The following is a 22,958-nucleotide window of genomic DNA, read 5'->3' on the forward strand; positions in this document are numbered from 1 at the left end:
ATCTGTATATTAAGCCGGTTTTGATTTTCATCAAAAGTAACAAATGTACCAGTTTTTAAATATCTTCATTCACAAATTGGTGTTCTCTTCTCTGTTTTGACCACTGGCTGACTTCAGTCTAACTGTTCAACTTTCTAGCAGCTGGAGGCACCTGACCTGTGTGTTGTTACATGGCTATTTTATCTCTGGCTTTATTCTGTCTTCCTTGTTTTTTGTTTGCTTTCCTATTTGCCCAGAGTGCTTCACCTTTTAATTTTATCATCATTGTAATACATGTTTTTATACCCCAAATCTTTTGTGGAACAAAATAGGAACTATATTTTGAAATGTTATTAAAAAAGGACACATTATTTAGAGACGATCACTGAAAAATTTCTGTCAAAAGTAACTGATACACCAGTTTTGCAATCTTTATTCACAAATCAGATAGTATGTGAGTCTGAATATATCATAAAACAGATTACAGAACGTATCATATTTACAATGAAACTATTATTTTATATTACTGAATCATCTGATATGCTACCTCCTGCAATAACCTCATGGACCCAACTCTACCTTTGAATGAACCAATTTTATGATCTTCCTAGAAAGTTTTGAGTTGAGGATGGTTCCTTGATGCTGCTTTCCAGGATCCAAGGTTTCAGACAAAATCCTTGGAAACAAGCAATTAGAACCTGATCTCTCCATGACAGAGGAGAGATAGGAGTGAGAAAAAGGACATGTCACTCTTTAAAGGCCCACAAGGGTTATGCTTTGCAGGATATGGGGAAGACGGTACATAGTGGAGGAGGAAAGAATCAGTCCCAACAATACTGAATGTTTCTGAACTGTCAATTTCAAGAATTAATTCCTAAAACACAAGTTCATAAACAGAAACTATCCAGCTAGCTGTTGACTGAAATTCCTAGGAAAGAGTCAAAGAGATGCTGTGCTTTCAAAACCACATATATCTTATTTATCTCTAATTTTAAAATAATTCATTCCCTTATTGGGTATGCAAGTAAGCAATGGAGAAAGCGGTGCATCTGCAATACCTGAAATTTAAAAAAAAAAGAAAAGAAAAGGAGTCAGTTTAACAATGGCCGAGATTCGAGGGTGGATCACGGACCCCCATGAGGTGTGGAAGCCGCACACGCAAAATAGGGCAAGAGGGGATAGTGGACCGGAGCCAGGAGAAAGCTCAGAGGTAATCAGCCAGCAAAAACAGAGGATCGAATGTAGTGTGTTGTTAATTCTGTAAGATAAGCTGACTACTTACCAGCTGGTGCTAAGGCTTTCAAAGCTTCCAGGAGATGCGGGCTGGAAAACTTTATTAGGCACCGGAGGGGCTCTTTTCTCTCTGCCAAGATGTCTCCATTGAGTTCACTTTTGAATTTTGTTTCAAGCTGTCAACACATACATTTACAAATAATGACTAAATATATCAGCTGGAATGGTAAACTATAATGAAATGAGGTTTGCATTTCGTTAATTCTTGTCATCAAGAAATACAGAAATGGGGGGTGCGGGCCGTTTAATTTGCAAACTGCAAATGCACAAGGCAACCAGTGTGTCAAACAGTATCACACACAAAACACGTTGGTGCTTAACACACAGGGACCTGGGAGGTGAGTTCGACCCTCGGGGGACCTTTACCTGAGCGTTTAGTTTGTAGTCCCTGTTTGTTTGTTTGTTTTAAGATTTTATTCATTTATTTGAGACAGAGAGCGCGAACAGGCAACCATGAATGGAGGGAGGGGCTAAGGGAGGAGAGAGGCAGACTCCCCGCTGAGCCGGGAGCCTGATGACTACTCCGAGCAGGGGGGGCTCAATTTCAGGACCTGAGCCAGAGGCAGACGCCAAACCCAGGCACCCCCTAGTTTGCATTCTTCTTCTTTTTTCAATTCAATTCAATTAGCCAACATAAAGTACATACTTAGTTTCAGATGTACTGTTGTTCAACCATTTATCATTTGCGCCTAATACCCAGTGCTCATTACATCCTGTTGCATTCTTTTTTTTTTTGTATTTTTTTCCAATTTATTTATTTTCAGAAAAACAGTATTCATTATTTTTTCACCACACCCAGTGCTCCATGCAAGCCGTGCCCTCTATAATACCCACCACCTGGTACCCCAACCTCCCACCCCTCCACCACTTCACTCCCCTCAGATTGTTTTTCAGAGTCCATAGTCTCTCATGGTTCACCACCCCTTCCAATTTACCCAAAAGCACATACCCTCCCCAATGTCCATATCGCTACCCCCCTTCTCCCAACCCCCCTCCCCCCAGCAACCCACAGTTTGTTTCGTGAGATTAAGAGTCACTTATGGTTTGTCTCCTGTTGCATTCTTAATGGCAAATTACCCCTATCTGTTGTAATCTGTTATTTTGATGTAAAAATGTCACATCTTCTGAGTCAGGACCATGATTTCTTTTTACCTTATTATGGAAGATTTCAGAAGTACACAAAAATAAGGAGCACAGTATAATGACAGCCTGTGTGCACATTCCCCAGCTGAAACCATGATCAATTCACAGTTAGTCTTGTTTCAACTATGACCCCACCTCCCTGCTCCTTACGGACCACCACTGCTGGATTATTTGAAAGTAAGTGCAAGACACGATACTATTCCAATGGCGAATATTTCAGCATGTATCTCAAAAAGACCTAAGAAGACCTCTTTTTTAAAAACTTTACCCCCATAACCTTATCATATCTAAAAAAATTAGTAACAATCTACCAATCCTTTAATATCATAAAATAGCCAAGTATTGATGCTTTAATAGGTACTTGAGTCTTAGATTTTAATTTCATTTTTTTTTAACTTAAAGGGACTCTTAAAATTTAGAGGCAATATGCTGAAATATTTAGAGGGTTAGTAATGTCTGTGACTGTTGCAAATGGTGCAGAATAAATCAACAAAAAGTAAGTAAATGTGGCAAAACGTTAACAGGTGGGGAACTGAAGCAAAGGGGAAGTGGGTGTTCGTTGTGATATCCTACCAGGTGTTCTGAAGGTTTGGCATTTTTCTAAATAGAAAAGGTAGGGAGAATTCGTAGAAGGTATGAATCAATGTGTACCTTGGCTTACAGAGTAGCGGTATTCTAAACTGTATATATGGGGAGATTCTTGCAGATTCTTATTCCCAATCAGTGGTTCTCTTTAGCGGGCAGAATCAGCCAGAGGGCTTGTAAGAACAGATGGGTGGGTCCCATCTCCAGAGTCCTTGATCCAGTAGGACACTGGTGGGGCCAAGAATCTGCATTTCTTACCCGTTCTCAAGAGATGCTGATATGGTGGGACCAGAGACCACTTTAAGGAACCAGTAACTTAGAGTATGGGCTGTTCAAAGGAACTGGGTTAAAACTGCCATGTAGGGAGCCCATAGTGAAAGATATCAACTTTTCCCACTAAAAGAACAAATCAAAGAAAAGAGGTATTGGGCCTGAGTGATCAAATCAATGATGGATTTAAAGCATTGCCTGTGGCTATAGGGGCTGCTAAGCAGAAAGGATTTTATGGGGGGTGGATGTTAGGAGTATGAGCGCAAATATTAGATTAGGTAATCGTGATATAAACCTTGAATTCTTTTAATGCAGGGAGTGGGTTTGCCCCCAAGTTGGGCCTCCTGGAGGGCAGCAGCATACTTCTGGAGTGAGGCAGGTTTGTAGGATTGACTAGGCTACTGGTTTTTCTCCTAGGATGCTGACTGGGCTATGCTATGACATGTTTATTTACTCACTCTTTTATTCAACAAGTATTTGTGCGCGCTGACTATGTTAAGTGTCACTCTAGGTGTCGATGGACTAGAGGTATAGCCTGCAATTTTCTCCCCTCAAAAATACAGATTGTGGCCAGTTCCGCATAACTGAATTAATTTGTAAGATAAAATAAAAAGGCAAAGTCGTGATTTCTAAAAGTCTCCTTTGTTAACAGAGGCACTTAATCAATATGATAAAGAAGTCCATTCTAACTCATAAATTCATCATACAAAATTAAAGTGATATGGACTGGGGATGCCTGGGTGGCGCAGTTGGTTGGACGACTGCCTTCGGCTCAGGGCGTGATCCTGGAGTCCTGGGATCGAGTCCCACATCAGGCTCCCAGCTCCATGGGGAGTCTGCTTCGCTCTCTGACCTTCTCCTCGCTCGTGCTCTCTCTCACTGTCTCTCTCTCAAATAAATAAAATAAAATCTTTAAAAAAAAAAAAATAAAGTGATATGGACTACGCTTATTGTGGTGAGCCCTGACTAATGTACAGAATTGCTGTATGCCCGAAACTACCATAACATCGTGTGTCAAGTCTATTCAATAATTAGGAAAGGAATTAAAAAAAGAAAAGAGTGAAAAAGGAAGATAAGATAAGTTTCTCATAATTGTTTTCCACTTAAAGTTTTAAAAACATATGGATAACTCATAGTTCACATTTATAGCAATGTCCCACCTTATACTGTGCGAATTCTAGTCTTGGTTGAGGATAGTCTCCAAAAGTTTCTTGAGTCACCCTCTGGACTCTCTCTTTTTCTATTCTGTTTTCATGAATGATCCGTGAATCCACTATAAATGGAAGATTTCAAAAGAAAACAGGTATTAGAAATGTATTTCAGCAATAAAATATCCTCTTCTCTTTCCTAAGCTTTCAATTTGCTGGCCTCATTTAAAAATAATGCTTACTGTTTCTTCTCTTGATTGCAGTAATTCCTTTTGTAGGAAAGTTGCAAAGTGCAGGCTGATAAATAAAATAAAAATCCTGCATAATTCTACCAAGGCAGAGAAAACACTGTTAACATTTTAATAAATTTCTGTCCAAATTATGATATGATCTCCATGGGATGCCTGGGTGGCTCAGTAGGTTAAAACCTCTGCCTTCTGTTCAGGTCATAATCCCAGGGTCCTGGGATTGAGCCCCATATCAGCTCTCTGCTCAGTGGGGAGCCTGCTTCCTCCTCTCTCTCTCTCTCTCTCTCTGCCTGCCTCTCTGCCTACTTGTGATCGATCTCTATCAAATAAATAAATAAAATCTTAAATTGTCATATGATCTCCCTGATATGAAGCATTTGAGAGGCAACATAGAAGGTTTGGGGGGCTAGGGAAGGAAAAATGAAACAAGATGGGGCCAGGAGGGAGACAAACCATAAGAAACTCTTAATCTCACAAAATAAACTGAGGGTTGTTCGGGGGAGGGGAGTAGGAAAAGGGTGGTACATTAGGGAGGGTATGTGCTATGGTGAGTGCTGTGAAGTGTGTAAAACTGGCCATTCGCAGACGTGTACCCCTGGGGCTAATAATATATGTTAATAAAAAATCAAAAATAAAAAAAAAGAAATTTCTGTCTAGCCTTTTTCTTAATGAATAGAAAGATATATATTTTCTAAACTGGGATTATAAAATACACACAATTTTGTATTTTGCTCTCTTAAGGTGAAATCACTGGCAGTTCTTGCAACCATCGGAAGGTCATAAAAATGTTTACTCATAACTGCTGTGGCCATTTCATTCGATTGCCAGATCACTGCTGAGAGATAGAAAAATGTTCATTTCTAGAAATCTAGATTGTACCCCACCACTCTTCTCAACTTTCTGGTCCGCTACAGCAGTTTCTTAGTTTCTTCTCCTGGGTTTTCCACGGAGAGACTCCTGCCATCTGCGGGTAAGAACACAGTCCCGACTCTGATTATTCAAGAAGGAGTTTATCCAGTGGATTCAGACCTGGGGCTCCAGACTCCGACAGATTGGAATTTTATGCCTGGCTTTGGCAATTCCTAGATGTGTAACTTCGCCTAGCGAGTTACTAAACTGTTCTGAAACCCAGCTGTCTGCTAAACAGGGATTTTTCAGGAGATGATGATGAAGAGGAAGGAAGTGATACCTGTAAGTGTTTGAGTGTGGTGCTTGGCACACCAGTAATGCTTGACTATTAGTTAATTTTTGTTTTTAAGGGTTATTATTTGATGCTCTCATAAATTCTAAAAGGAACGTATGGTAGCTTATTATCCCTTTTCTTAAAAAAAAAAAAAAAATTTTTTTTTTAAGATTTTATTCAAGAGAGGGACACCTGGGTGGCTCAGTTCATTAAGCATCTGCCTTCAGCTTAGGTCATGATCCCAGGGTCCTGGGACTGAGCACAGCATCAGGCTTCTTACTCAGTGGAGAGCCTGCTTCTCCCTCTGCTTGCTGTTCCTTGCCTGTGCTGACTCTCTCTCTCTGACAGATAAAAACATTTTTAAAAAAAAAATCTAAAAAAAAAAAAAAAACCATTTTATTTGAGAAAGAGATAGTGAGAGAGCGAGCACAAGTGGAAGGAGGCAGAGGAAGTGGGAGAAGGAGACTCCCTGCTGAGCAGAGAGCCCAAGTGGGACTTGATCCCAGGAGCCTGAGATCATGACCTGAGCAGAAGGCAGTCGCTTAACCGACTGAGCCACCCAGGAGACCCTTAGTTTATCTTTTCAACAGAAAGTTAATTTTCAATTTTTCTGAAAGCAGTGGATAGTTCTGAATCCGGCTCCAAGTGATTAAATGTTTTACCAAGTAACGGAAACCTAGAAAGGAATGATTTCAGTTTTATCTTAAAACACACATACTGTGTACATCCAGCTCCAAGGTTCTGTCCTGCAGAGGTACAGTGGAGTTGTGAGTTTCAAAGGTCTAAAAAAAAAAAAAAGGAAAGAAAGAAAAAAAAAAGTGAAACTTTGCCTGATTTTAACATCTTAAAACATGAGTAATAAATGGTTTTAGTACCTAACAATGTGTTGAATCTTTATTTTTTCAACCAAAAGAGATTTGAGGCCACATCCAGGCTGAGTTAAGCACTTCTCCCAGACAGGAGACTGGCAGAGACTGCTGGGCCAGCAACATGCCTGTTTGGAATGAGGAGCTCTGTCCTTTGTTAGCATAAAAATGGATCTGGATGAAGCCCGGGTGATGAATGCAAAAGCTAAAGGAATCCTGGGCAGGATTTGCAATGTGCTGCTTTAGCTTTATAGCTCTGTCTTCATCACTCCCCAAGGCTCCTTCTGGAAAAAATCACTTTCCTACTGAAGTCCATCAGTCGTTTTTCCCTTTGCGGCCGATGTTTTTATAATTAAGTGCGTGACAGTGTGAATTATCCTAGGGATGCAAATGTCACAGCAGAGCAGGTGGAAGGGTGGTGGGTAAGAGCGGTGGTTGCTGTGGGCGAAAACCACTAACTTTATGTTAGATTTGTATCTTTCAAGAGTGGCTGGCAGAGAGCTGTCACTTCTTTCTACTTAGAACAGATGAAAATACACAAGTGTAACATACCTAAGGGCTCAACAGAGCATTAACAATCCACCTACAGAAGTCTTAACACGTAAGCACACTGTTGCCATGCATAGGAAAAAATGACCGAGTCTGTAAGGTCAGATCCCTTCTTATCGTTAAAGGAAATAATGCGTTCATTATTTTAAACCAACATTAATTTAAACCAACAGATTAATTATGGGACTTTGTAATAAACCAGTGCTTTCTCCTTTCCTTCTAACTCTTGTATCACTTGTATGACTGATAGGACAAAAATGAAATCGACTTTTCTCTTGTATAATCGAATAATATAATTAGCTTCGAAAGATAGTGTTGAGTTACTCTAAAGATAAAATAAATTCTAATTGGAATAGCTGACTTGGAAATGGGGATCTGTAACATAAACTCTAACGACTAGGGAACAGTATAAAACAATGCGATTATAACAAGAGGAAAGTGAGGCACTATGATTTCCTTTCATGTTAACTCACTGAAAGCCTTCTCCACTTCAGTAATATCTGGAATGATCTTCTGTCCGAGGTGGACTTTCCCACCTGCTCAGACACGTCTAAGTCAATCAAGTGTGAACCAGAAAATGGAGGTGTAACTTGAAAGAGCATCACTGATAGGCTCACCCGATTATACTGTTTAAAAACAATAGCCTTCAGAGAGTCCAGATACCGGCTTCTGAGGTCCATTTTCACAATCTTATGGTGATTGCTGGCAACTGTCAGCGCCTGGAAGTGAAAATTTGCAAAGACTATTAGGATTACCCAATATTTATAGTATTATAGCCCGATATTTATAGTATCTATAATACTTGGTTGAATTTTTGGTTGAAATTTTGGTTGAATTTTTGCATTAAGCACACATTACTTCTAGATGAAAAGACAGTAACAGAGAGCTCCAAACCAATGCTTGTGCCATGCTCAGTTTCTAATAGAACAGTTTCTGCTCCTTATTTTAGGAAATTAAGAATTACATGTGGCATTTTATATGAAATGCTTACTGAGCAGTTTAACCCTATGCAAACCTCTGGGATAAGAATAATAAAAATATTATAGCCTAGGGTACTTGGTTCCCTACCTGACCCAGAAGGGGCATATTGCTTTTCAGAGGACAAAAGGAAGTGAAGGCGTAGGGAGTCTGGGAGTAATACACCACATAGACAGGTTTGTACTGGTTTGGCTTTCTATACTGTGTTCCCCAAGCAACTCGAATCCATACGGCATTCTCCTCAGCATCTCGGAAACTGACTGTCACCTTAAGAAAAACAAAAAACAAAAGACAAGAGTTAAGTTTCCTAATTGAAGTCTGTGGCACCAGGGGCCTTCGCTGACTCAGTTGGTAGAGCATGGGAGTCTTGATCTCAGGGTCAGGAGTTTGAGCCCCACATTGGGTGGAGAGATTACTTAAAGAAAAAGAAAATTCACTTTAAGAAAAAATATATGGCACCAGCAAGTGTTCCTTAGGGGTGAAGGATGTCGCCGTAACCTTGGACATAGGCTAAGACCCAGGAGTCTTTCTACTTTTTATTACAGTGTTTGGGGGATCTTTGGGAGAAGATTTTGTGGTTGCTTTGGAAAGACACATTTATGCCTTGCAGAGTCTTTTGGAGGGAAAACACAAATTTTAAATCCTACAATCAGGGTATCACAATTTTTCAACAATTTCTTGGGCTTGTCTCTAAAGAACTTCTCTGATACGTATGATTTTATGAAATAAGGCAGCCTAACAAATGACATACCTGTTTAATAATGAAGGTTTTTTAGCATCAAACACAGACCTATTGTGCACTGTAAATTTAATAGTAAGATTTCTATGTAGTAATGGACTCAAATATATTATCTTAATGCTTGTATGCATTTAACTCAGATGCTAACAATTTAAAGTAATATGGCAAGCATATAGAAAATTCTATTTCATGGATAAAACACAGATCTTTCTCAACTAAATGTGACTGCCAGTTGGTTTTGGATTCTTAGATTCTTAGCTTCCCCTTGATTCAGCTTCCCCCAGGGAGGTCAGAACCTGGATGGGAGGCATCTGAGACAGGTGCATTTGGCTTGCCCACACGTCTTGACTTCCTTCTCCTTGTACCTGACTCCAGAAAAAGCAGGCTGCAGGGTAGCTTCCAGCATTAGCAAAGAAGGCAGTTATTCCAACGCTGCCCACTATTTATCTGGCTGCTTTCCCACATCCCCTCAGGGTACAAGACAACGAACCCTCCCCAGTCCGGGGTGCAGGCTGCTCGGAGTGCGTGCTGTGCGTGGAGCTGTCGGACCTTCCCAAGTGAGCCGCATAGCCCTTGGCCCCAACAGGCACTCAGTGGACCTTTGCTGGCTTGAATGGAAGAGGGCAGGGTCTGATTCTGAATAGCCTCTTTGTGTCACATTATAAAAGCAAAGCCCGACCAATCGAGATTGAATGCGGTATGTGGAGGGCACAATTTTACCAGAGGGAGAAAACTCTTTGCACTCAACATATTCAGGGAATCTCTGTAGCCCAGAATGAGGATAGCTGAAGTAAAGCCTCATGGAGAAGCTTAAAGAGCTCTGTGTCCTCTTTATATTGGATGCAGAGTTGGGCACACGCGTCTATAAGTGTATACTTGCCCGGAGAGAGGTGCTGTACCACTTATCAAAATTTTCACGAGGCTCTATGATCTAACAAAGGTCAAATTAAAAAAAAAAATCAATGGGCTAAGAGAAAAGGATATTCACAGAATTGGTATAATCCTGGCTCAGATGGCTTTCAGATTCTGTCTCACATTCTTCTAGTAAAGATGACATTCAGATCCCCTAAGAGGCAGGGCCCAAATGCAGACCTTGACTATTTTCCCAAGAAACTACCTTAATAGATATCATCCTTCAGTAGCCAGGAGAAAGCTTTTTTCATTGAGGATAGCTCAGATAAATATTGTTCAAGCTTAACTGGGACACTTGCTGGCCAAGAGTCCTAAGAGGTTTGTTTAACTTGGGACTGTCCTGCTGGCCAAGGTACTCTGGCCATAAATTGGTTAGAACTGGCCATGACCCACAAGCTACTGACATACCACAAACAAGTTTAGTGTGGGAATCAAATGAAGCTTACAACGAACAGAATTGCTACATATTTAACCAAACTAATATATTTAGTACAGACTATCATATGAAACTACATGATCTATAGGTACAAAAAGGAGAGTAAATGTACTACCTTTTTGCAATTGAAACCTATTTTTTAGCTTGTGTTTTCTTTCCCTGCAAGTTTTACTTTCTTTTTAAAGATTTTATTTGTTTGACAGGGAGAAAGAGAGTGAGAGCAGGAACACAAGCAGGGGAAGTGGGAGGGAGAAGCGTGCTTCCTGCTGAGCAGGGAGCCCGATGCAGGGCTCGATCCCAGGACCCTGGGATCATGACCTGAACTGAAGGAAGACATTTAACCACTGAGCCACCCTCTCTGTAAGTTTTCTAAGAACACTGTATTTTGAATAGTTTAACGTGGTAAGATACACAGTTAGTCTCTTTCTTTCTTGAGTGCAGAGACACACACACACTCAAAGGCTCTGGATCCCATCCCTTGTAGCGGCTCAGCCCATAGCTCCCCAGGCAGGCTCTCAGCTCCCTCTCAGACCAGCTTCTCTACCCAGTTGGCTCAAGGGCAGGAAGTTCTTAACCTGCAGTCCCTGCTTGAATTCAGGGTGTCTCTGAACTAACTGAAATGGAGCATCTCCTTCAATTGTGAAGGTAGGCAACAAAACAGTAGAATGTTAGGACCTGTTCCTTTATTATCTGTAGAAATCCCAAATATTTTCTTGACATATTATAACTGTTGAGCCTGCCTCAAAAATACCATTTATGCCCATCACTACTTTGAGACCAGTTGTTTTTAGACCTACTGTGAGATCATTTACTGTTATTAAAGAAGCACATGAATTAGCACAACTTGGTATTTTAATATCTTCATAATGGTATTTTAATATCTTCATAATGGTATTTTAATATAGTTGGTTTTCCTTACAATTCTATGTATTTCATTATAGCATTTAAAATACTCTTGTAAGAAGGCGTCTGTAACTTTCACTAACAGCAAAAGGGGTCCTTGGCATAGAGAGGTTAAGATGTCTATCCTACAGCAGCAGGCAAGTCACTTTTCAGTCCTGGACACTCAACGTGGCCTGAAATCACCAGCATCAGCCTTTGGGCTGCTAGTTATGAGGAAAGTGAAGTCGAGCTGGGAGTCCCCGGTCAACTGAGAAATGGGGTTACCACACGTGGGCCAGCTCTGAGCAGGGGAGATGGAGAAGACACAGGGAGGTGGGCCTTTGTGGCCTTTCAAGACAGAGAAGACACGGGGAGGTGGGCCTTTGTGGCCTTTCAAGCAGGAAGACGTGACTAATAAAAAAAAGCTCCTTTGTTCTCCCAGGCTTTCCCACTCACTAGTCTGCCTGAAATTCATTCAGGAGGCAAAAGCTTTTAGAACACAGCGGTGATAAAAGAGGAAATCTCACAACTGAAAGACTTGGCCATTGAAGCAGGAGGATGTGGGAGCATTTCACTCTTCTCCTAGAATGGTTGGGGCAGGAGGCGTGGGGTTCATACAAAAGAAGTTCCCGGTGCCAAAGAGAAGGGCAGGAAAGACTGTTGAGGAGGAAGAGGGCACTGAAAGCGAGCAGGTCTCTCTAGGCTTCTGATGCGGGGGAAACAGGGCGGGAACATGGTTGCGGGTGTTTCTCAGGAGGAGTTAGCCAGTCATGTTTGGCTTCTACGGAGGCTACTTCCACAAGGGTCCAGACCACCTATCCCCATTTATGGACAGCTGGCTTGGGATTCTGTGCCAGTAAGGCTCTTTGTTCAAAAAAAGCAGGGGCACATGCCATACCCACAGTCCAGATGGGACTCTCCTTTAATCTCCGAAAAGTGTGTAATTTCATGGTAAGAATATTTTTCAAATAATATAATAAAAAATATCAACTTAGGAACAGAGTAGCAAAGAGTGCTTATTCACAAAAGAGAAACAAACAAACAACAACAACAAAAAAACAACCCCAAAAAGGAGAGGCATACCTTCTCTTGGCTCACAATAACCCTTGAATTAATTTACAGATCAAAGTGGACCCACACTCAAAATGATGAAGTTTTTGTTTTGTTTTGTAAACTTGATAAAAATGATTCTAAGGTTCATCTTGAAGAATAGTCAGGACATTTTTGGTAAAGAAGAGTAATTGCGGGTAGGGACAGGGTTGCCTTGCCTTACTGGTTATTAAATTATTTTACAAACTACAGCATTAAGGGGATAAGGACTTTGCAAAGAATGTGTCCAATCCATTCATTCCTAGCATTTGTTCCGCCCTCGCGCACTCGTGTCAGAGGGGAGCAGGATGGTCGGCTTCCTCTCAGGGAGACTAGGGGGAGGGAGGAAGGCTGACCATAAAAGCAGGAAGTGGCAGGAGTTTGGTGACAGGGGAACTGCCATCTGGGTGGGTCAGGGAGTCTCCCTGAGGGAGACCTAGTTAAGTGGAGGCAGAAGCATAGGGAGGAGGGGAGGAAGGAAGGAATGAGCTGTGCAAAGGCCAGGTGGCGGAGGTTGTTCCAAGGAGAGGGAACAGCCTATGGCAAGTTCAAGAACTTGAAGCTTCAGATTAACGCTGGAGAGGCAAGCAGTGGATCAGGAGTGCATGAGCAGAAATGAGGAGAAACAGATCAGGAGTAGAACATAGACTCTAAGAGCATGAACGAATCAGAAGGATCCAATGATGATAAAACAGTGGAGAAAGCTATATCAGTCACCAAATGGTATTGGGACAACTCATTTGGTTCTGGAAGGGAAGAGGCGAATGACTCTCTCTCTTCCTCCCTCCTCTCTCCCACTAAAGTTAAGTTCCCAGAGCTGAAACTCATGGGGGGAAGACTGCAGAAGCTTGGGGAATGCTCTAGCAAAGGGCAGAAGGAAAGGAAAGGAGCTGGTCATGGAGACAATGAAGAGCAGTTCAGGATGGCCAAAAGACAAATATTCAGGATCAAGGGGTCCGATGGCCGATTCTCTGACGGCGTGGCCTTCCTGAGCATGAGAAACTGATGTTAATGTGCCTGGTGCACGGCAGTGCCTGAGCGGCGAGAGCCAGTCAGTGTAGACGTGAAGAGCATGAGCTCAAGCCACCTGCCTGGATTTCGACCCTGGCTCTGACGCGCACCACTGTGGGACCCACCCTGCTTTATCAGTGGGGTTCAGTGAGTTAGTGACCGGCAAGGGCTTAGCCCTGGGCCTGGCATGCACAGGTGTTTGCAATCAGCGCTACTGTTGAAAGAGAACCATCCACGGGATTTTGTGACGTCACTGGTCCCTCTGAACAGGGAGGTTCTCACGCTTGAGCGGGCATTAGCATCACCTAGAGGGCTCTGGCCCACTCCTACTGTGTCTGAGGGAGCCCAAGTGTTTGCCCGTCTAACATGTTCCCAGGTGATGCTGCTGCTGCTGCTCTGGGGTGACACAAGAACCACCGTCGTTCACAACTCCGTTTCGACACAGAGGGGAGAGCAGTAGCCTGAATACGAGGGGCTTAAGCATGAAGCTGGCAAGGACGCATTACCCGTTTAAAGGGTCTTTCTGAAAAGGTTTTTGAGGGGGCCAAGCTCTCTCCTGTCCTTCTGGGCCCACCGAGAAATAAGGCAAAAGAGTTGGTAGGCGGAGGCCAACGCATATTACAGAGACACTGGTGGTGGCTCCTCCCTGCAGGCAAGTGACCCTCCAGATAGGAGAATGCAGTCAGGCAGAGCTGCCCGTATGGTCACTGACAGAATGACTCGGGGTAGCCTCCTGTGCAGGGGCTGAGCCGGACCCGGGGCAAGAGAGAAGAATAGGTGTCCCAGTGGGCATGACGGCTCTTCTTCGGGCCAAGTTGGTGGTCCTGCCAGAAAAAGGTGCACGGGATGGTAAAGGGGGGCGGCCAGCGCCACTGTGCCAGTGGACATATCAGGAGCAAGAAAAGAATATTTCCCTCCAAGAGTGTTGTAGAAAAGACAGAGCTTGAGGATGAGGACGGGGAGGGGATGTCCTTCCACCGAGACTTGAGCAGTAGAGAAGAGACTGCGAGTGGGAAACAGAACAGAGAACGACAAACCAGGGGCCTTATGGGGGCGCAGGGGACGGACTCCAGCTTCACACTGAAGGGACACCGTGAGAAAGGAGATGGGGGAATAGGCCAGAGACAAGGGCTAGGTAGAGGTACGGCAGAAGTCATAGAGGGTGAGCTGAAGAGATGCGAAGCCCCAGTCAGGGGGTTTGTGTGTGGAGACGGAACGCTACTATTCTGCAGAGGATGGCTAGAGCACCGTGACTGGGACAGGTTTTTGGGAGCGTCTTGCTATGCAAGGAGGACCAAGGCAGACCAGAGTGGGAAGAGAATGAAGTAAGGGAGCTATTAAAAAAAATGATTGCCTGAACCTACAACAAGATATTTGGTGGTGGGGCGTCTGGGTGGCTCAGTCAAGCATCTGACTCCTCTTGATTCCGGCTCAGGTCAAGACTCAGGATTGTGAGACAGAGCCTCGCCTCAGGCTCTGTGCTGGGCGTGGTGCCTGCTTAAGATTCTCTCCCTCCCTCTCCCTCTGCCCCTCTCCTCACTCTCCCTCAAAAGGGAAAAAACAAGATACTCGGTGGTACTTGTGGAAGTGGAACGGCAGCTGAAGATACTAGGAGTGCACTAGGCTGCACTGACTGGTCCTGGAGCCACCTGCCACCCGTGGCTACTGCACGAAAATTCACTACAGTTACCAAAGATTAGCATTCCAGTTTCTCGGTCACACTGTCCACATTTCAAGTGCTCCGCAGCCACGTGCGGTTACTAGCCAGTGTCCCAGACAGTGTGGATGCAGGACACTTCCATCCCGGCGGAGGGCACACAGAATATTACTAAAATTCTTACACATAAAAAAAAAAACACAAAAAACTGCTCAGATGCCTTGACATTGAATTTCATGGAAATGCAGGTCAATTGTGTTCTTACGTTTTTTAATGCTCTCTGAAGAATTTTCACAAATGAACTTTTGAATTGTTCCATATCAAAAAGGTCAATGTCTTCACCTGTCAGAATGAAAAGAAAAATAAAAGCAAATCAAGGGAGTACAATGTTCAAGAAATACATCTGTAAAGACACTGAAGGTGAGCATTTTGCGTGACCTCAAAGAGCTACAGTGATCAAGTCACACCAACCGATACCTCAGACAGAGCATCACCAAATATATTTCTCATTTTTCCCACAAAAGAGCAATTCTGAGATTACTCATTTGAAAGAAGAGACAGACATTTAAGAGGAACATATTGCTCTTCATTTAAAAATTCCCAGAATATCAAATACAGATGTTTAGTTTAAAATGGAGAACACGGGGGCGCCTCGCTGGCTCAGCTGGAAAAGCATGCGACTCTTGATCTCAGGGTTGTGAGTTCGAGCCCTATGCTGGGTGTAGAGATTACTAAAAAATTAAAAAAAAAAAAAAAAATGGAAAGCATTACCTGGTTCTTTACTCATCTGAAAAACATTCCAAACTTTCTGGTGCCGATGAAACTGAGTATCTGAGAGAGAGGGGAAGAGCGGATTACTATTATATCCTAGAACTCCCGAGGAAAGAACTTATGAATACATATTTTAAGCATGTATTCAATATAATATAACACCAGCAAAAATACTAGTAGTTTACAAATTAGGTCGTATATATTTTTATTCAAAACATAACTTTTATATGGATTTAATTTTCTGCAGACAACTAAAATAAATCATGAAGAATTAGTGATATAGTCAAGATTTGGCATTTACTCACACTTTGACCATTTCTCCTCTTTCCACATGACTCTACTCCCCAGACCGTGGCACTCTCCCAGCATGGCAGGGAGGACATGCTCCCCACGACTGGCCTTGGCACTGGCTGTTCCCTGTCAGGAGGCCTCGTCTTCTAGCTGGTGGTACACGTCATTCTGGTCTTTACTGACAGGCCCCCTATGCAGAGTGGCCTATCCCCATCCCTGCCCAAACCCACCCGCCCTCCACCCTGCTTTGGTTTCCTCTGTAGCACTTACAGAGCACTTACTACCTGAAGCCACCCGTTCCTCCCACTCACTCCACCGTGACAAGCCACCAGCAAATTGGGTCCACTATAATCCTTGCAGTTCTTGGTCCCATTCGGCTCTCTCCGTTCCACCCCCCACATCACCGTCTCACCCAGGCTACATCCCCCTCTTGCTCAGATGCTCTAACAGACTCCTGTAGGGCACTCCCACCCTCCCTGGTCTCTGTCTCTGCACCGTGAGCTCTGGAAAAACAAGAGCCTGATTCTTGCTCAAGATCTTTAGAAGGCTTTGCATTATTCTTAGAATAAAGTCTGAAATCCTTTGAGAGGCCTCTAAGTCTCCATAGCATCTGCCTGCCTATGCCTCATTTGGTTTGACCCCTCTGGCATCACTGAGCTCCCCATTCCCCGCCTTCTTTCCACTCCTCTACTTAACCCTCCTACTCCAAGACTTCCAGCTCTGTGCCCTTTGCCCTCCTGCTCCTTAACCTCCCTTCTCCTCTCTGCCTAATTAATGGCACTCATCCTCTGGCTCTCAGCTCAGGTCCTCGAGGAAGCCTTCCCCAAACCCTCAGTGTGGCAGATCCCACTCTGCTCTCACAGAACCCCTCTATGCTCTCCTTCACAGCACCTGCTACCGTCTGCAAGAAGGCATTTGTGTGATTAAGCAACCTGTCTCCTCCATAAGATGGTGACCTCTTTTTTTTTTAAAGATAGTGACCCCTTAAGAGAGAATGAATCAACCGTTGGAGCCATCAGCACCTACACACAGCCTGCCACATAGTAGTGCTCAATGAACATTTGAACAAACATGTGAGAAATGGGAATTACGTGGATCCACCTTATATGGTCTAGGTATAATCCAATCCCTGACAGTTAGACTTAACCAGAGGCAGATGTGTAAACGAATTCAGTTATTTCATAGTTGGAGCAAAACATAAAGCTGACTTTTGTTACACACCAGGTCACAGAAAATAGTTAATATAAATTGATAATCATTAGTAAATACCAGGCTTTTTTCTAAGAACTTGACCAGGCGTCTTATTTCATCATCATAACCTTATGCAATATCATCATTATGACATAGGTTTGTCAAATGGCAATACTGAGGCACAGAGATGTCAACAGCCTCCCTGAGGGCTCACAGAGAGACAATGATAGAGCCACGAACTGAATCCAAGAAATCTGGCCTTGGGGCCTGTGTTCTTAGTCCCTGTACTCTGGTGCCTCCTGAGGAGGAGAGTAGACGTCTTAAAAAAATACAGAAAAGAAAACTAGAACACAAAAGGAAAAACCCAAAGAAAGGGAAGGGGAGGGAAGATAACAAACAATGTAATAAGAAAATATTCTTGTAAATATATTTTCAAGTTCTGTTAATAACAAAACAAAGCCTAACAAATATCTACTAAGTACATCCGGTAGCCAGCGACTGTGCTAAGAGCTTTCCAAGCATTATCTTGTTTAAGCCTCTGAGCTTCCCTATGAAGTAGGTATGACTGCTTTCTCCTTTTACTTAGGAGGAGTCTAGGCTCAGCAAGGTGATGGGACTCAGGCCAAGGACACGGGACTGGTAAGTGACACAGGAGGGAGTGAAACTAGGTCCATCTGACTGAAGAATCAGCCCTTACGTACAGAACGACCTCACTTATGAAACAGGGCTGGGGGTCTTCAGGGCACCTGGGTGGCTCAGCTAGTTAAGTGTCTGCCTTTGGTTCATGTCATGATCCCAAGTTCCCGGGATCGAGTGCCACGTGGGGCTTCCTGCTCAGTGGGGAGTTCCTCCTCCTCTCCCTCTTCCTCTGTTCCTTTCTCTGCTCTGCCCCCTGTTCCGTCTCTCTCACTTGTTCACTCTCTCAAATAAATACGTAAAATCTTAAAAAAAAAAAAAAAAAAAAAAAGGAAGAAGCGGGACTGGGGAAGTGTAACTACAAAGCACCGACACTCACAAATGATGTCTAGAAGGGCAGCGTCATGGATACTTGCACGCCTCTCCTGAAAGAAGAGAGAAAATACTTGATGAGCGTGGGGATGGTTTGGTTCTGCTCCATTCACAGTAATCTGAGGGTTGCTTGAGCAACTGTGTCCAGTCTATGCTGTCTTGCTGAGTGTCTCGGTGCAGGCACTCCCCACTCTCCCCCCACAGTCTACACCGCGTTCATCTCTTTCGTTTTCCATCAGCGGTACCCTTCTAAACTTCCTCTGCATCAGGGGCTCCCAACTGGGCATGACTGACATTTAGTCGGACAACTCTGTGTGTGGAGGGCTGTCCTAGGATGTTAAGGAACGTTCTGGCCTCTACCCACTACAAGCCAGGAGCATTCCCACAGGTCTCACAACCCAAAACATCTCCAGACATTGTGTTCTCCGGGAGACAAAACCATCCTAATTGAGAACCGCTGCCCTACGACATACATTTATACATTTTCATGCATACAGTGTTTCTCAGTGTTGTACATAAAGTTCTAGTTTATCCATTTTAATGTCTGAAGAATATTTTGTTAAATGGATGTGTCATTATTGTCATTATTTATTCTCCTACATAGAGCTGTTTCCAATTTTTTGCTTTTTTTAAAAAAAAGGCTAACATCTTTATTTATATATAAATATTTATACGTTTGTATCTAGGTATATAAATGTTTATCAATTATAATACGTATATATACATCCTAGTTTTTTATTGACTTTTTTAATATAAATTTCCCCCAGTGGAATTGCTGGGTCATATAGCAGATTTATTTAAAAGTGAATGAAGGAAGAGTGTACACGGATATGAAAGTTCCATATTGGGATGCCTGGGTGGCTCAGTGGATTAAGCCTCTGCCTTCAGCTCAGGTCATGATCTCAGGGTACTGGGATCAAGCCCTGCATCAGGCTCTCTGCTCAGTAGGGAGCCTGCTTCCCCCCCACCCCCTCTGCCTGCCTCTCTGCCTACTTGTGATCTCTGTCAAATAAATAAATAAAATCTTAAAAAAGAAAAGAAAGTTCCATACTACACTTGCTACTTTTCTGGAAATCTGAAATAATTTTAAATTAAAAAGCAAATAAGTTAAAAAAAAACAAGTGAAAGATGGGGTCTCTTTCCATATAACTTTACCAACCCATTTGAATATTATTTTTTCATCTTTGACAATCTAATATGTAAAAAAAGAACACTGCTCATTCTTTTAACTTGTACTAATTATTTTTTCTCCCATGGTGTTCACTTTCTTACTGATTCGTAAGGCTTCTATGGAAGTTGCAAAGGCTAATCAAAAATTAGTTTCTTCCTCACTGGAGTAGTACATAACCCGCACTCCTTCATGGCTTAGCAGCTGCCTTAAATCTCTTTTGGACTCAAAAAAGGAAGAAAGAAAAAAACCAAAGGGGGAGTATTGTACTTAAGGTTTATCATTTTGATCACTGTTACCTCACAGAGCAGAACCAAGTCCTGAACAAGAGATTCTTTTCTCTGTCGGAAGTTTACAGTCTGTAGCTGCTTTTCAGACAAAAAATCCCAGGCTTTGAGGATTGGCATCATTTCAGTTATTGGAATTTTCATGATGGTCCTCTTGATAAACTCGACAAGGGTTTCATCCATCTCTTTGGCACTTTAATAAAAACAAAAACAGCACAACAAAGTATGAACCAAATACAAAAGTTTAACTTAACTGAATTTTTCAGCCTATTTTCAGCCAGGATTTTGATTTGTAGGTCAAACACCCAAATGTTTAGCTTTTTTTAGGCACTCTGCAAAGAGTGTTTCAACAGGAAGATTTTAACTATTTTCTCCTTAAGCTGTATACTTATCTTTACTTAAAATTTTTAAAAGTTTTTAATTTATTTGACAGAGAGAGTGCACAAAAGGCGGAGTAGAAGGCAGAGGAAGAAGCAGGTTCTCTGCTGAGTAGAGAGCTGTACATGGGACTCAATCCAGGACCCTGGGATCATGACCTGAGCCAGAGGCAGATGCTTAACTAACTAAGCCACCTAGGTGCCCTATGCTGTATATTTAAATATGCTTTGGAGGTTTTAAAAATTAGTCTTCTCTCTCCTTGATTGGCTAGAGTATTTTGATCTTTTGATGGTAATGGTAAGTAAATCATTTGTTCATGGACTGATTCGCATAAAAAATCTGAGCACCTGTGTGTGTACCAGGCACTTTGGTGGGCATTGGGGACAGTGACATCTTTAACCGCAAAGTCTAAACTCCTTCGTGGTATGGAGCATCCATTCTAGTGGGGAGAGAGAGGGAATAGGAGAATCATAAAATGTGATTAAATGCTGCAGAGAGAATGGAATAGAGATAGGAAACTAATAGTACTTAAAATGGAGCAGGCTGGGAATGATATGGGGGTGGAGTGAGCAGTTCTCATAAAGAAGGGGGCATTTGGAGGACAGAGTGAGCCACATGGCTAGCTCGTGGAAGAACTTGCTAGGCAGAGGAAACAGCAAGTGCAAAAGCCCTGGGGCTTTCAAGGAACAGGGTGAAGGATGCCTCTAGCACCCCTCTACAAGAATCCAGGGTGTGACTTATTTTTACCATTTGAGTGTTTGTTGAACACTGCATATAATCTAATACCACTGCCCACTTCCAAACAAGATAATGACAGTCAACAAGATTTTAAGGTACTGAAAGCAGCAGTTAGAACAAAAGTCAACTATAACGAGTTGTGAAGAAGGAGTAAAACAACTGAATTAAGAACATGAGAAGATAATCAAGATCATGAAAACTGAGCCTGATTTGTTTTCTTATCCAGATACAGGACCAACTTCCCTTAATGTCAAACTAAAATCCTTACCACAGTCTACAAGGCCCTGCATTTGCTTCTTGCCTCCTTCCCCATACCTACCGTTTTCTCCCTCGCTTTCTGAGCTCTAGCTACATTGGCCTTGAATTCCTCTAGTACAAAAGGATCCTTCCAGAGACAGGTCATTGTACCTGCAGTTACCCCCGGCCTAGAAGTTTCTTCTTGCACATATTCACATGTGTGGCTCTTGTAAGTGAGGTCTTACCTTAAATGCCTTCTAGTCTGAGAGACTTACTCTGACCACCCGTTCTAAAGGTAACTCCCCACCTTCCATTGCTTATTGTCTTTACAGAACTACCTAAAATTATCTTGTTTATTGATTACTGTATTGCTTTACAATATTGAGCCACTAGAGTAGGAACTACGTTTGGGTTATTCATGGCTATATCCCTAAGTGTGCCTGAGGACGTAAACACCCTGGTGAGAATTAGGGCCCGGCAGCGATATATTAAACCAACGTCCGTCATTGAAAACACTGGATTTGGGGGAAAGCTTATAAAAATGCAGATTCCCGGACCCCATCTATTTGAACTGGGAGGTGGGCGCGCACCAGGTAGGGCGTTACACCTTGCTTTTTTTTTTTTTTTTAAGATTTTATTTATTTATTTGACGGACAGAGATCACAAGCAGGCAGAGACAGGCAGAGAGAGAGGAGGAAGCAGGATCCCCGCGGAGCAGAGAACGGAATGCAGGGCTCGATCCCAGGACCCTGGGATCATGACCTGAGCGGAAGGCAGAGGCTTTAATCCACCGAGCCACCCAGGCGCCCCTAGACCTTAAAAAAAAAAAAAAAAAAAAGAGAGAGAGAGAGAGAGATCTTGCATTTTTAGAATGCTTCAGAAGATTCTTAATTCCGGGTAAAATCTGCGAAATGACTTTCTACAGACTTCTGGTAGGAGCACTCAATCTCACCAATAAGGCTGGTAAACCCCTGCGTAAACCCAGCTGATTCCCCGTAACTATCTAATTTCTTTTTACTTTCTGGCTCTTCGTAGGACAGCGCTTGGCACGTATCAGGTGCTCAAGGCATTTACTGAATGAACGAACTCATGACAAAAAAGAACTCTTTCAGGATACTTTTCTGTAGCTCTCCTCTTACACTGAAGATCTGCCACTGGACCATAAGGAAGAACAAGAGAACCGCATGTATGGAAAAAATACGGAAGCTAAGCCTGATTTAAAAAAAGAAAAACAAACCCCAAAACATCCAACTCTGGGGATAGCCTCAACCCATGCATCGGAAAGCACAGCAGCCCGTCACGTGACAACGGGGGGCCCTCCGGAGAGGACGTAATCCAGTTAAGGCTCCGCCCCACTGAGGGCGGATATGACGTCATGTGCAAGCGTCGCTAAGCCTTCGTATCCCAGCTTCAACTGTCGTCCGCCACCCCTCACCTGAGGCCAAGCGCCAAATCCGTACCTTGGGACGTGTGGCAGTCGCGGAAAAGTCACCCCACAGGTCTGGGATGTGGCTTCCTCAAAGCTCCCGCCACATTCAAGGGCCCGATCCCACGCCGCGCGCGGGTCTCTTGCAGTCAGTCATCGCCGGCAGTGTTTCCTCAGCCGCTCTTCCCGCCCGCTGCGCCTTCAAAGCCACCAATTGCAGTTCCCGCCGCCCTCCAGCCCCGCCTCCCGGAGCGCTCTCCTTGGACTGTACCCTGGGCACGGGGGCCGCGTGGGAGAGCGGCAGCAGTGAAACTCGCCGATTCTTCGCATCACCCTTGTTAGCGGAGAACGTTAGTTAAATACAGTTACTCTCGGCCCCTTTAATCTGGCTTGTCCCTTCGGGTTGCTGTTTTTAGGCCCCACCGGGCCTCGGGACCCTCGCTCTCCCTCCCCGACAGACCCCGGAAATGGGCCCGTCCAGGCCGGGTGGCGCAT

General features: G+C 43.3%; 1 protein-coding gene across 2 annotated transcripts; it reads right to left on the reverse strand.

The window, feature by feature from the left end:
* Nucleotides 1–396: 396 nt before the first annotated feature.
* CENPN (centromere protein N) lies at nucleotides 397–22,785 on the reverse strand. Of its 2 annotated transcripts, none has more exons than XM_044255675.1 (11): nucleotides 22,498–22,785; nucleotides 19,697–19,877; nucleotides 18,237–18,282; nucleotides 15,740–15,799; nucleotides 15,234–15,310; nucleotides 8,333–8,509; nucleotides 7,882–7,983; nucleotides 6,568–6,631; nucleotides 4,431–4,543; nucleotides 1,262–1,388; nucleotides 397–1,037 (listed from the first exon to the last, which is right to left on the reverse strand). In XM_044255675.1, exons 2-11 carry the CDS (start codon nucleotides 19,865–19,867, stop codon nucleotides 955–957), a joined length of 1,020 nt encoding a protein of 339 aa, XP_044111610.1. In that variant the 5' UTR covers nucleotides 19,868–19,877; nucleotides 22,498–22,785; the 3' UTR covers nucleotides 397–954. The 2 variants fall into 2 exon arrangements, with proteins under 2 accessions (XP_044111610.1, XP_044111609.1); XM_044255674.1 differs by lacking the exon at nucleotides 22,498–22,785 and adding an exon at nucleotides 22,275–22,398.
* Nucleotides 22,786–22,958: the final 173 nt, after the last annotated feature.

This window comes from Neovison vison, chromosome 7 (assembly GCF_020171115.1).
Source record: "Neovison vison isolate M4711 chromosome 7, ASM_NN_V1, whole genome shotgun sequence".
NCBI lineage: Eukaryota > Metazoa > Chordata > Mammalia > Carnivora > Mustelidae > Neogale > Neogale vison.